The sequence below is a fragment of the Mytilus californianus genome, unplaced genomic scaffold (genome assembly GCF_021869535.1).
Source record: "Mytilus californianus isolate M0D057914Y unplaced genomic scaffold, xbMytCali1.0.p SCAF_7, whole genome shotgun sequence".
NCBI lineage: Eukaryota > Metazoa > Mollusca > Bivalvia > Mytilida > Mytilidae > Mytilus > Mytilus californianus.
In genome coordinates this window covers 70599557-70613957 of record NW_026262723.1, presented here as the reverse complement: position 1 = coordinate 70613957, position 14401 = coordinate 70599557, and the positions used below count along the sequence as shown (strand labels likewise).

Below are 14401 nucleotides of genomic sequence, written 5' to 3'. Positions count from 1 at the left end.
TTGGTGATAATTTATACATATTAAAAGTCTCTATGTAACCAAAAAAACGGACACTTTGCGAACGCCTAATTTGACTTTTACTATCGTTTTTTTTTTCTGCTTCTGGCGCACACATAATTATAACATTACCGCAACAGAGAGAAAAAAAGAAGAAATTGATCATCAATAATTAGAAATTTATATTTAAATAAAAAATATGCAGAAAGCGGTCTATTAAATTTATTCTTCAGACAAACCAAATAGTATGTATGGTAACAATCCGATCGGTATTGTCTGAAAAATCGTCTTTGTTGGACTCTTCGCATGAAGAATTAATATTCTTTTCTTGGTTATTTTCCACACACCATGGCTCAAATTGATGAGGTCAATTGACTGTATAGTTTGTCAGTAATCGGGAAAAGTGCTGTCGATACCGTCAATAGTGTATCGACATCGTCCAGTTAGAGACATTTTCCCAGCTTGTAACCACTGACGTAAGCACGATCACGTGATCGTTATCTAATTTAAAATCATTCATTATGACAAGCGCTGGATTCTTTGACCAGAAAAATGCCGATTGATCAGGTTTTGAACAGCAAAATTGTACAAAACATGTTTTAAGACTAATATTTATTAATTTAATAAAAACAAAAAACCGTGTCACGTCTCCTTCAATCACTATAAAAACAAACAACTATGTCATCAAAGAAAATCAATAATATTAATAATGTATAATTAAAATACCGAGCCACACCAAAAGGATATTACCAAAAGTGGGCTAAACAGGTTAAAGATATACAAAGAGGAACGAAGGATAGATAGCCATGTGCAGGTTCGGTATGATTGGATAACTATTATCATAAATGCTTGAACCCAAAACTATGAAACTTGTCTGAGCATACAAACCAAAAGAGCCTTAATAGAAAAGCCAATATCATCTGAGGTGGAGTTGCAATCAATTTCTTTGTACATTATCATAAATAACGAGCGAAAAATAGACTGCAGCACTATTCTGTTAATTGAACAATTTATTGCTCAACATAGGGTGTATAAAAAACTGCCAATCTTGACTGCATATTTTTCGTTTTTTTTTTAAATATATATCAAACCTTAATAATGTAGCTTTCTGAGGATCCAATTTTTAACGAGTTCCAAAATGTAGTTTCGCCACAATAATTTTTCAAAGTTGGGTCATTTTGTCTATATCAATGTCTGTAAATTCGTATGATCGAGCACACCGATAAGTGTATCGTTGAGACAACTCGATATAGTGTAATCAATATACGTGACAAATTACCTAAATTATTAGGGTATTGAAACCATCATAATATAAATTTATGATCAAAATATTATGTTTGAAAAACATGAGTCCTATAATATAAGACTTTAAAGGTTCATATCATTTACATTCAACGTTTTTTATCGGATTTTTTTTTTTACTATTAATGTAACCTCGAGGTTCAACATTTATAGTGAAAAAAAATCCCATAAAAAGCGTTGAATGTAAATGATATGAACCTTCGAATTCTTATAATATAGAACTAGAAAACATGTGATCCAAATTAACCACGTGTGTTAAACAATAGACTTTGCACTTTTATGATGTGCAGGTATGCGCATCTTCCATATTCAAATCTGTTAAAAAAATGAAAAATTGAAATACTTACACACTACGCAATAGTTTTGTCTTTGTTAAAAAATCATGAGTATTTTTATTTGGTATTTCTTTGATATGAATATACTCATTTCTCTAATTTTGATTTATGTTTATTGTCAGTTCATGTAATATGTTGGAGTTTGTGCAAAATAAAAATATTCATCCGAGTCAAATTAAAAATGCATTAATTTTTCTTATCTTTTGTATAATTCAAAACTTTTGCCGGTGTTGATTCAGAAGTCAGCATGTGAAACCTTTAACGTGCATATTAAAGTTTATCACATATTTTGTACTGATATGTACGTTTTTGCATGGCCAATAATAGCCGGAAGTCAAGGTTGGTTATCAGCCCTCGGGGCCAATATCGATATCAGCCCTTGAAATCCATATCGAGCCCCCGAGTTTAACTTCCGGTAACCTGTCAATCAAAAACTATTTGTAAACAAGTTGTCATCCAAAGCAGTTAGACGATCAGGAGAGATCAAATGACGATGTATGTAAATTCATACAAGAAATGAAAAATGAGAACACAATGAAAAGAAATTTAGAAATTTACGAATCTGCTGTAGTAGAAAAAATGTAAAAAATCAACAGTGGAAATCACAAAAGTTCCCGTAAAATTTGGACGTCATAAAGAATTTAGAAAATATATGACGTCACAATGAAAAAGCGATTGTTGTATGACATCGAAAGTTCAAGCGGAACATATTTCCAAATCATAGTAGCGATATGGTGTATTCTTCGTCAGCATTAATTGGAAATGTAACACTTTTTAAAGTCGTTTAATAATTACAATTCTGGGAATTAATATATTTATTGTTAATTATTTGTTAAACTTTTCACAAAACTTTGTTTACTCACTGGGATTCGAACTTTGTTAACTCACTGTGATACATTTTTTAAATTTTTTTTGTTAAATATTTTTTTGAATTTTTGTTGAAAATATCAAACATAATTTGGTATATGCTATCTTTTTTCTCTTGCTTGAAAATATGTGATAAATAGATTATTACATGTCAATTTCCATATGGTCCGTGGTATCAGCCCACGACCCATATCAAGCCCTCGGGCTAAAGCCCTCTGGCTTGATATGGGAGTCTAGGGCTGATACCAGGGCCAATATGGAAAAGACATGTAATAATCTATAAATAAACAGTAGCAGTTCCAGAAATTTTCCTAAGGGAACGACCATTTAACTTTAAGAAAAAAGGGATTATGGGTTTTTTCTTTAAAAATATGATGATCTCCAATTTGATGAATTTTGTTGGTTATACTTTTATACAAACACTACACATAGGAAAGTATATGTTAAATCTGAAAACATTAATATATGAAAATTGTTTGACTCGGACATAAAAATCATAACCCCCCCCCCCTCCCCCCGTTTTGCAGTTAAATGGTTGAAATCTAAGCGGATGCCCACTGACTGCCTAAAAAAGGGGCCCGCTCTAGTCCTGCTTCAGTGATTTCGTACATAATTAACCAAATTTGTTTCACACTGAAAGGGGTGGCCTAATTCAGACTCTGATGAAAGTTTGTAAATCAGGCAGGTAGCATGCGAGGAGCTTTTTTAGAATTACTTGGCTAGTTCTCTGACGTCCAACGACTGTTTTCCCAGACAAGCACGGCCCCAGCTTGTCTTGCAAAACAGCCGTTGGACGTCAGGGTAATCTCGGACTATAATTTGGCATGTCGTATTAATAAACAAATTAAATCTTTATTTTGTCATAAACTTTGTGAACTACAATGTCATGCAAACTGAAACCAAAAGACCATCCTTGATAAAAATGTCAAGTGTGCCAAATGTGGAATTAAGACGACAAACAGATCGTATCATAACATTATGAACAAGCCTGTGGAGTGTTTTTAAGTTGGTAACAAGATAATCATAGCTTATGATCAAACCTCCACAAAAAAAAAGAGAAGGTCGGACACTTGTCAAATATGTCCCAATATAGCTTAAAAAGTCATGAAACTTTAGTTTTAAATTTAAACTGCGGCCTTATTTTAAATGCCGTTGATGCCAAAACATATGATATGATAATGTTCAAAATTGAATATACAGATGAACTTTCGTGGGTCTTTCCTTTCCCTCAGTGACTAGCATTTTCTAAAAATCACCTAGCCAGTTCTTATGAAAACGTACTTCGATGCTGGATTGAAAGAAATTGCAAAATTAAGACACAAAGAAGATGGCCTCTTAACAGTCCAACAGCAATGCACAAACTTTAGGAAAACTCATTTATTTCATCTTGACATCTTTCTACAAAGCTCAGTTGCTCAGTTTCTTTATCAATAGAAATTTAAAACATGAGAATTCAGAATTTACATGTGTGCAAACCACAAACAAAATATTGCAAGACGTGGTTTTACTGACAATGGAGGCAACAATATTGATTAAAGAAATCTTCAAGATTTACAAAACATTACCGACAAAAGCCTTCAGTTGGGCAATCTTACTGTAATCTGATTATCTCTACTGATACATAATGCAACACTAATGACACATTTAAGTTTTGGAATAATTTTATTCACGGAGACTGTTTCTCATTGATGAACATTTCTTTGCTCTTGTCTTTTCGGAGTTTAAATTGGGAATTACAAATTGCTGCATGAAAGAGACTAGCTCCACATTTCTATGCATATGATCGTCATATGTACTTGAGATTATTCCATAAAACATCCGTTTGATATCCTTTCAATGCCAGAAACTGTCTATTACCCAGCTGAGAGCTAGTGGTTTTTCTGCCACAATTACAAGGAAAAACTGGCTACAACTTGCACTGGATCAGGCACTTGAATCTTACATCGATCTTGATGTTAAGCAGTTAGTTTAAAGGCCCCTTCGGAACTGTTGGATTCTATGACAGTCTTCCTTCCATACAGAACATCGCTGCAAACTAATTTGATCATTCAATATTAGGTGATAATAATATTATTTGGCAATCCAAAGAGAACCTGAAAATATTAGACCAATGTTTGAACAGAGAAAAGCCCCCTGAAAATCAAATGATTGTTACCACAGATAAAAATAATCTATATTTCGTAATATTTTCACCCGACATCCCCCCTCCCTAATTTGTTCAATGTATGGTGGTTTTACCCCTTTTCGGCTTTCAGTATGTCATATTTTATATCTTTAATGAAAATTGCATAAATTAGATGAATTTCTAGTAAATTTCTACGATATTCTTTATCATTTGACAAAATACCATGCATCTGAATTAAATTGTTTACTATTTGAAAAAGCGTGCCTTCTTTTACTTTAATTCATCTCCCTTTATTTCACATAGCAACACAAATAAAAAACTGCCAATCTTTGCTGCATATCAATTTTTTCCCCCGATAAAAATATATATCATGCAACATGATCAACGTTAAAAATTGGGAGAAAATCAAGGTGTTCCAACCATTGGATAGTATTAAAAAAAAATAATGAAAGGATGGCATGATTACAAGTTTGAACCCTGACGACACTGAAAATCGAAAATTCACGCATTTACCTATCATATGAAGATACGATGAGGCGAGAAACTAAACAAATAATTTACCTGATTCATTATCATATTCACATTATGTTGACACGTCTCAGTTCGTCTGTGCTAGCTCATTTAAAACAAGCAAAACAATTACGGCATCATCCGTTTTTCTTTACCGATCGCCTCTAGTCAGAAGAGCGCACTGTTTACAGGGGAGGTAATATTTTGTCACCAATTCGCACACTGGACATGAACTATAAAAGGTACTGAACAAATACAGACAAAAACAAAACAAACATGACGACATAAGTAAAGGGAAAAAACACAAACAAAGAGTTTACAGGACATATGATATTACTTTACTACGCTCGATAGTTAATCGTGGTCCTTAACACACTGGTTATTCTCATCCTGTGCATAAGTGTTATTACCAGTACTTTCGTCAGGGTCATTGCTTCTCAGCAAGTCACGAATATCATCGTGGTTAAGAATTAACTGTTTCATGGAAGCTTCAGTCTTTTTAACATCAATGCGGCCATCATTTGTCCAGTAAGCATGTATGGAATGCCTGTATTTGAGATCAGCTAGCTCTTTGACCAAGTTGGTTCTATGGGTTGTAAGATTTTCAGTGATGAAAATTTTGTTCGGATCACCCTTTAAACCTTTTTTTTTGCACTGAACACTTTTTTGTGATTTCTACAAGAAATGAAGCGCACGATGACTTGTGATTTACCAATTCGGACTTTACCGATGACATGTGATCTGCTAATGTCTGATTTTTTGATTCCTAGATCAAGCTTTTTGTTACAAACATCTAATATAAGGTCTTCGGTATTAACTGGATGCATTACTTTATCATATCTGTCAACCGGGACCTGAATGTTATGAAATCGAAGGCTGGTTCTACGGGAATATTTGATTTTCAAGACGATTTTCAAGTAGACCCCGATTTTCTGGTATGGATCGCCAATCTCTGAGTTGTAATCATCTAGTCGGTGTAAATTTTCAATCTCTATTTTGTTTAAGGAAAGATGGTTTGCGGCTTGTACTGCTATCATTTGTCTTTGTTCTGCAATTTTCTCTTCTTGTTTTTTTAATTGTTTCAGTCATAGGTGCAATATGCTCTTCTACAGTGGATTTGACCATAGCCTGAATTGTTTTGTTTAAGGAAAGTTCAATTGACTCACATAGTTTTTCTGTAATTACAGGTAAAATTTGGTCCAGCACTTCAGGACTAGTTAATGCTTCAACCACTTTGTCAGCAATAGTTTTTTTCTGAAACCTGGGGTTTTCTTGGATGTTATAGAACTCAAGTCCACCACCGAGTTTCGTCGTCTGATATGACGGTTAACTTGCCTAGCGGTCCACGGCAAGTCCTCAGGACTGTCTGGATTACCCCTTTTTTTGGGTCGACCAAGTCTAATTGGTGTGTCAATACCGGGTTCAGTATTAGTTACTTTATTTGTATTTTGTTGGGAACTAGGCAGAAGTAAGTTAGTGAGTAAGTTGGCTTCGCTAGATTTTTCTGTGTTTACATCCATGGGCGCGGCCATATTGGTCAAATTTGTGAGCGTTTGACTATCGAAAAAAAGTGAATGACGATATTACAAACTGTTATTTTTTGGATATCAAAGACAATAAAGCACTATCATTTCATCCTTCCATCAATAAATCCCATTTCTTGAGGGAGCTCGTCTACATGTACGTATATGGCCTGCGCATGCCCTCGAAGGCAATTGGAATTGGTATGCTTTAAATGAATTTTAAACGTGTTGTATGTAAAATTATGTAAGGTACAATGTAACCTCAATTGTATCCACTGTTGATGTTTGTTTATGCCCTTTTGTTTTAGCTTTCAAACGTTTATATTATTGACCTCTCACGTGCGTACATGATGAAGGTTATTTCAGAAACACGTGTTGTGTGAAAGGAGTTCATATCATAAAAAAATAATAAATTTGAATTTAATGTGAAAAATATACTGTTTTTGTCTATAACGTACAGGTAGACTTGAAAAAAACGTTAAATATAATATATATTTTATTCTATTATTTAATCTATATAACAAACTATTTTGTTTTCTTCCCTTTCAAAAATGTTTTTAATTCAAGAAATTAAGAATCACACATTTTATTTTAACCCCCAACCCCACACACACATAAAATGTGTTGTCGCTGTCAGAACAGATAAAGAAATGCAATGCAATGCAAGACCACAGAGTATTCTAAACAAATTTGGTACCTTAAATGATTTAAACTACAGTCATTTAAAAAAAAGAAGTCCTTGACATTTAAAATATTGTTATTGAAATGAATGCAACGATATAAAAGTAATAGTTAATCATGATATTTTAATAATGAAAGTTACAAATGTACCGAGTTTGAAATTTAAATTATATTTCTTATATATATAATTGGCAATATTTTTTTCCGTTGATCTTACTTTTACTGTCTACTTCTATTCTTTTTATTTTTTCTTTCTTTTTTTGTTTTGAGTTAAAGAAGAATTGTACTGAACTTTTGAATTCTCATGTTGAACATGTCTGAAATTGTGTTAATTTTTAAAAGTATTTGTATAACAATACTTGAAGTATACTCTTAATAAACATTTAGGCTTTATTATGAAATGGACCAAAGGAATATGTCAAAAATATTAATTTCTCCTACATGAATGTATCTTTATTATAGTATACATGAAAAATTCGTTGAAATTAAAAAAAAAAGTATACATAAAAATGAATATAAATTTGATAAAGTCGGATATGGTCTTACCACTCATTTCATTCAGATTTCATCAGCATCATAACATGTTTAAAATGTTGTTAGTTACGAATTTAACAAGGAAAGAATTTAAATATATCTGGAAACTTTTAAACTAAAAATAAAAAACTCTATTTGACTTCATTGATCTACTTAATTGTAAAAAAAACTCTACTTTGTCATATATGTGTTGTCAAAGTCAGATATAAGAAACTATTGAGCTTCTTGTCGTTCAGCTACTTGCAATGTTATGACAATTACGATAAACCCAGGTTTAATCCAACATTTTCTACATAAAGAAATACCTGTAACAAGTCAGGAAGATGATAGTTGTTTTCATTCGTGTGATGTGTTTGAGCTTTTGATTTTGCCATTTGATAAAGGTCTTTCCGTTTTGAATTTTCCGTGGATTTCGATATTTTTGTTACTTAACCTTTTACAAAAAAGACTAATATCCAGTGCTGGTCTTAAAATTTGAAAGCTGTCTGTCATATTCTTCTTCTTCATTGTTCATTGTTTATGTATACATTTTAATCAAACCGTGTTTTTTCTCTCTTTTGAATTGTTTTCCATTTTGTTATACCGATGCCTTTTATAGTTTATGGTATGTGTTTGGCTCATTGGTGACATGCAATTAGTTCACATCTTTGTCCTTATGTTTTAATATAGTCGAATCATTGGCAGTCATGCCAATCCCTTCATTTTTGTATGAAAAGTACTAAATTATTTGATGAGATATATAATTCTGATGTTTTTGCAATACTCATTTGATAAACTACGATTGTTCCAGTGATTTCTAAACTGCACAGTTATAACATATTTTGTAAAAAACTATAAGGCCACACAAAACAAATTAGGCCAAGCTAAATAAACATAATAATTACAATATCATAACAACAACAACACAAAGTACAACCCTAATCGAGCACAGTCACCTTCTAAAAAGCAATCTGTTAAGGAATTTTTATCTATAAATTTCATTTTAAATGCAAGATACTGTTTTCTTCAGGTGGGTTACATGTTCAAGAAACATATTCGTTCTTATTGAAATGTTGTCGTGTTACGTACTCACATACCAAATACTCATGGCGAGCTATAGTACTTTTAAATTTGAGGAATTATAAGGCCTGCATCTTTAAAATAAATACTTTGTAAATTTTGTGTATTGGATTTGTCGAACACATTCGTTAAGTTAGTTCAATGTACACATTCTTTAATCCGTATGTTTTTCAAATCTATGAAAGAAGTATTAAATCTGCTGTTGCGAATATACCACTATCATAACAGTATACACTTACTTATGCAAGAAATTTTGAATTTGTTCTTCTCCAAGGCTGTTTTTTTTTTTATCATATTGACTAACGTATATAGATTGTACACAGTAAAACATTTTGCAATTCATATTCGCATTGTATGGAAACGCATATCATTCACTAACTCTTTAAATTGGCTTTGACTTTTCCTTCACCTTAATTTCCATTCGCATATTTTTTATACTTTCCATTCGCATGGTGCTGTATGATTTTTTTTAAATATTTTGTTTCGACTATTCCATGTGATATTAATAATCAATAACTTGGTTTCAAATCTCACCACAACGGCCTTAAAACAATGGGCAAAGGAAACTTTAGGAATGATTATGATTTAAACTTTAGTGAAGCTAGTTCATTAAGGACACACGTGTAGTATGCACCTTCTTTATTCTAAACTGTTGAAATTAAAATGAAATAATCTGTCTTAAATATTCTTTAAATGATCCTTGATTTTGTCCCAGAAAAGTTCTTTTGCTTTACTGTCTTCGCTCCAAGCTGCATAATTGGATAACTTTATGAACGAGTAAATTGCTGCATTCATATTTTTGAATTCCACTTCCTCGAACATAACAGGGAAAATTGTTAATGATCCTTCTTTAGTAAGTTTGCTTCGAGCCACATCAAGCTGGAAGAGACACCATTCATTTTTGGAAAAGTTATTAGAAAAAACAGGTATAACCGTTTTGCTCAAATTCATGTGATCAACGATATTGTCCGCGAAAACTTTCCCAAGTTCGAAATCCCTATGAGGAATACATAGTTTGAAGCCATATTCTATTTCTATTTCCTTGATAAGTTTGTCTTTAACCCACTTAAAATCCTCATAGCAGTATATAACGTATGCAGCATAAACAAAATTGTTTTGTTTCAGCTTGTGATAATTTCTATAGCGGGATCGGATGTTGTATAATTGGAAACGAATGCGCCATCTACAAAAGTAGACAATAATTGTGGCAAATAGAATAACACCGACGAGACATCCAACTGACACTGCAATAGTTAAAACGATATTTTTACAGTTTTCGGGAGTCGGATTGTAATTGATCAGAAACTCCGAATTGTCACACTTGTATTCGTTTGCTTTTTTTATGATAACCTTTGTTGATTTCATCCACTCTCTAAACCACATTATGTCACAAGAACACGTGAAATGGTTATTTGAAAGATCAATTGTCTTTAAATTATCAAGCACTATTGATGGTATAGATTTTGAACTTATCATGCTTATTCTATTATTCCCCAAATTAAGTTCTTGTAGTGCCTTAACTTCTTTAAACGTTGAGGAACCATCTGTCCACGGTAATATCTTGTTGTTAACCATAGAAAGCACCTTTAGCTGGGGGAATTGGTAAAGGAAGTACCTGGGAATATAACTAATTTGTAAATTTTCCAAGTATAGATTCTGTAGTTTTGTTAAAGGTTTGAACATTTCTCTAATTGCTTTTTGTGTGAAATCGAACAAGTTGTGTGACAAATCAAGAGAAATAATATTCCTACATTGAGCGAAAAGTGTATGCGGATCAAAAAATCTGCTTTGTGCAGACCACTTGGAAAAACGGAACCCATTTGTCATATAAAAGCTTAATTGTTTTAAAGACGTGCTATTAAATGCAAACGGGTTTATTCTTAAGCTACGTCCTTGCATTTTCATCAAACTGAGTTCCTTTAAGCTCTTTAGCTCTGAAAATGTATTGTTATGCAATTGCTTTATGTCGAGGCCGTTTAAAAACAATCGTTCTAACGCTTGTAGGCATCTGAATTTTTCTTTCATGTCGGCAAATGACCGCAGCTGTGTATATGAAAGATGTAATCTCTTTAACTTAAAAAGTTCGTCATCACAAAACGCTGGGATTTCAGATAACGGGTTGTTGCCCAGATGTAACGAGGTTAAGCTAGAGAGTCCTTTTAGATTCAAATTGCGATTTGATATTCTATTCGAATTTATGTCTAGACTGATCAACTCTTTTAACTGTGCAAACCATGTCCCATTGAATGTTTCAATGTCATTGTTGGTCATGGCAATTTTCTGAATCTTGCATCCTTTAAGTCCATCAAACATGCCATCAAAGGGTTTGAGTTTCATTCTTTGTAATAGCAATATATTAATGTAACGTTTCGGTAGGCTGTAAAAGCTGTAAGCTAGATCACTACTTATAAGTTGATTATTACCAGAAATGTCCAATTCACATAACCAAATCATGTCACTGAATGTATTGTTGTGAATGAATTTTATATTGTTGTATTTTAAGTTCAAGTCAGTTACATGAGAACGCGTCAAGGATATATTGTCTAGTGACTCTTTTGATAGTATCTGTAAGTCGTTGTTAATAAATGCGACTTTCCTTGTTCCATCTGGGAATTCTGGAATGTATGTCAATTTTCGTTTTGAATTACCATCACATGTTCCAACGTATATTGTGCTATTTAGTTTTTGTTTCACACTACATGTACAGTACTTGTTGCATTTTGTATTTGCTAACACCAGTGGTAGAATCGAAAGAAGTAGAAGCATCATAATTTCTGAAACAAATTTTAAGATTAACTCATATAATGTATAGTAATAAGGATGAGTTAAATTTACGGGATGATTGAGATATTAATAAAGTTACAAGCTTGTTAGAAATATTTCAAATATATAATGTTTAATGTTTTAAAATTGATTTATAGAGCACCATACAATAGTTGTGGATAAGAACTTTGATAACATTTGAAATGTAGTTTGTGAAAACAATGTATCGCTATGATTTTTTTTGAAAGTGAAAATCGTATTAGAAATTTCACTTACAAACAGGCCAATTACCCTCTGCATTTGCTTTTGATAATTTTCACGTAAAAAATTCTTAACAAATTTTTCACCAATATTTAAAAAAAATAAACATGGTTCTCAGTCTTCAGTCCTGTAGATCGTATTTTAGATAATTTGCTGAATAACATTAACGGTACCAATTTTACTGCACCAGATGCGCATTCCGACAATACAAGCAAATAAGGCTGAAAATTTTGCACTGTAGGACGAACACAATAACATGCATCTTTACAAAGAAAAGTAATGATATTGGTAATCAGAATTGTCAGGAAAATGCTGATGACAAGCTATGTAGACAAAAGTTAACCTAAAAATTTAAACAATGTTAGGGATGAGGGATAGATATTTACCCTGTCACGTCTTGTCTTTGTATCGATCTGATAAGTTATGCCTCTTTTCAACTGATTTTTATATTTTGTTCTTATGATGTGCTATTACACCACTGTCCTAGGTTAGGGGAGGGTTGAGCACTCACAAACATGCTTACCCCCGTCACATTCTTTGTGTGCCTGCCCCAAGTCAGGAGCCTGTAGTTCAGTACTTGTCGTTGGTTCATGTCTGTCATATTTGTTTACCGTAAATTGTTTTGTTATAAATTAGGCCGTTAGTTTTCTCAGTTGAATATTTTTCATGTCGGGGGGCCTTTTATAGCCGACTATACGGTATGGGTTTTCTCATTGTTGTATTTTACATGAAACAATTTAACCGAGAAAATTACGGCCTAATTTATGACAAAACAATTTACTAAAAACAAATATGACAAACATGAACCAACGATATTTATTATATTATAAAATATTATTGTATTTTAAGAATTTGTTGAGTTTCGTATGATAATTCGTCTGTAACAAATTTATTCATTATTTGTCCAGATATCGAGTCAATAGAGCATGTCGTTCGGTGTTGACACTTTTCCTCGATTTATTTTTAACAATGTAACAACTGTTGCGACGTTGTTGTTTTCAACTTATCTCCTTTTGTTACCGGGTATGTATATTACTACTGTATGTATTAATATTCAACTTCAAGTATGAAAGTCACATCACAAACTGTGGATTTTTCGAAAATCATCTTCCTTCCTAAACTTCGTTACAATTAAAGTCCTGAAAATACATGTTAATATCTAGCAAGGTAAATTTTACAATTATTTTAGGATTTAAATATTCAAATTTTGTTATTCAAAAAATGAAGGACAAGCAATGTCATTTCTAAGAAAGAAAAAAAAACATTAATCCAATTTACATACTAGTAACAAGTGTTATAGTAAACGAATTCTTGAACGTTTTGATACATGTAGTCACCTAAAGAAATGAACTTAGAGCTAACAGCTGAAAGAAATATGCTCTGAAATCTGTTCTATTAGTATCTGCATTCAAAAAGCGCTGAGTTTGCTTACAAAGAAGTTAAAAATGGTCATATCACAAAACTTATATAGAATGAAATATATAAATAATCATTATCAATATTATTTAATTATTTTATAATTCTTTTTGTAAAGTTAATCAGGTAAAGTACACCATTGCAGATCTATTCTATTTGAGAGGGGGAAAATGTCATAAAGCAAAACACAGAACTGAAAAATATCAAGGACAGAATAGAGATTCAAAAGCAATATTTATCAATAGAAATTATTTATAAAAACTTACCTAAGAGTTGCTTCATCAGACGTATGATTATACATGTTACATAACTTCCTGTGAAATCTAACTTAAACATATATATTGAGGAAGTAAATGAGGAATTACAGTTGTATGCTTTTTGATATGAACTTTGATATGGACTTTTATTTAACTTGTGAATTGGCGAATCATTATATCTGTTTAAATCAAATCTACAGTATTATCTGTGTTCGAAGCGTTTTCCTCGTGGAAACTTTTTTTCAAAAAAACCTCTCAGAGTCAAAGATACCTGTATATAAACATGTATAATATTGCACACGTTTATTTGTAGACGAGACAAATATAGATACAAACGTTCTGCATTTTTAAAAGAATTTATTTTTAACTGTTTTAGAAATATGATAAGATAGTCGAAAGTAGATTTTATACAGGTATTATCTTTCAAAAAACTTGTCTGACTTTAGCAACTATTTATATAACATGTTTCCAAACGAGTTTTATGTTTACTAATCTGATCCAGGAATTAAATATAATTGCCAGACAGTCATGCGTCTTTTGACACTATACAAAACCTTACTTGACTTGAAATGTCTTCAAACTCCATTTCGCTTTAAGTTCTTTGTTTTTTTGTTTTTTTTATTGGTTTTTTTTTTGTTTTTTTTATTTTTTTTGTTTTTTCTTATTTTTAATTTTTTATTTTGTTTTGTTTTCTTCTTTTTTTCCTGTCTTTGACATCAAGTACCTTTACCACAAGCTTTACCAAAAACTACACTTAGAAAATGACATTCA

At 32.0% G+C, this 14401-nt stretch overlaps 1 protein-coding gene and 1 long non-coding RNA gene across 2 annotated transcripts; both read right to left on the bottom strand.

Annotated features, from left to right (window-relative positions):
* Window positions 1-4144: 4144 nt before the first annotated feature.
* On the bottom strand, window positions 4145-5326 carry LOC127710137 (uncharacterized). The gene is made up of 2 exons (XR_007986002.1): window positions 5188-5326; window positions 4145-4529 (listed from the first exon to the last, which is right to left on the bottom strand). It is a non-coding gene; the product is annotated as an uncharacterized LOC127710137 (long non-coding RNA).
* A 4203-nt stretch (window positions 5327-9529) lies between these two features.
* Window positions 9530-13686, bottom strand: LOC127710125 (toll-like receptor 13). Its single transcript, XM_052215875.1, has 2 exons — window positions 13640-13686; window positions 9530-11707 (listed from the first exon to the last, which is right to left on the bottom strand). The coding sequence occupies exons 1-2, from the start codon at window positions 13653-13655 to the stop codon at window positions 9612-9614; spliced, it is 2112 nt and encodes a 703-aa protein (XP_052071835.1). The 5' UTR covers window positions 13656-13686; the 3' UTR covers window positions 9530-9611.
* Between the last annotated feature and the right edge of the window lie 715 nt (window positions 13687-14401).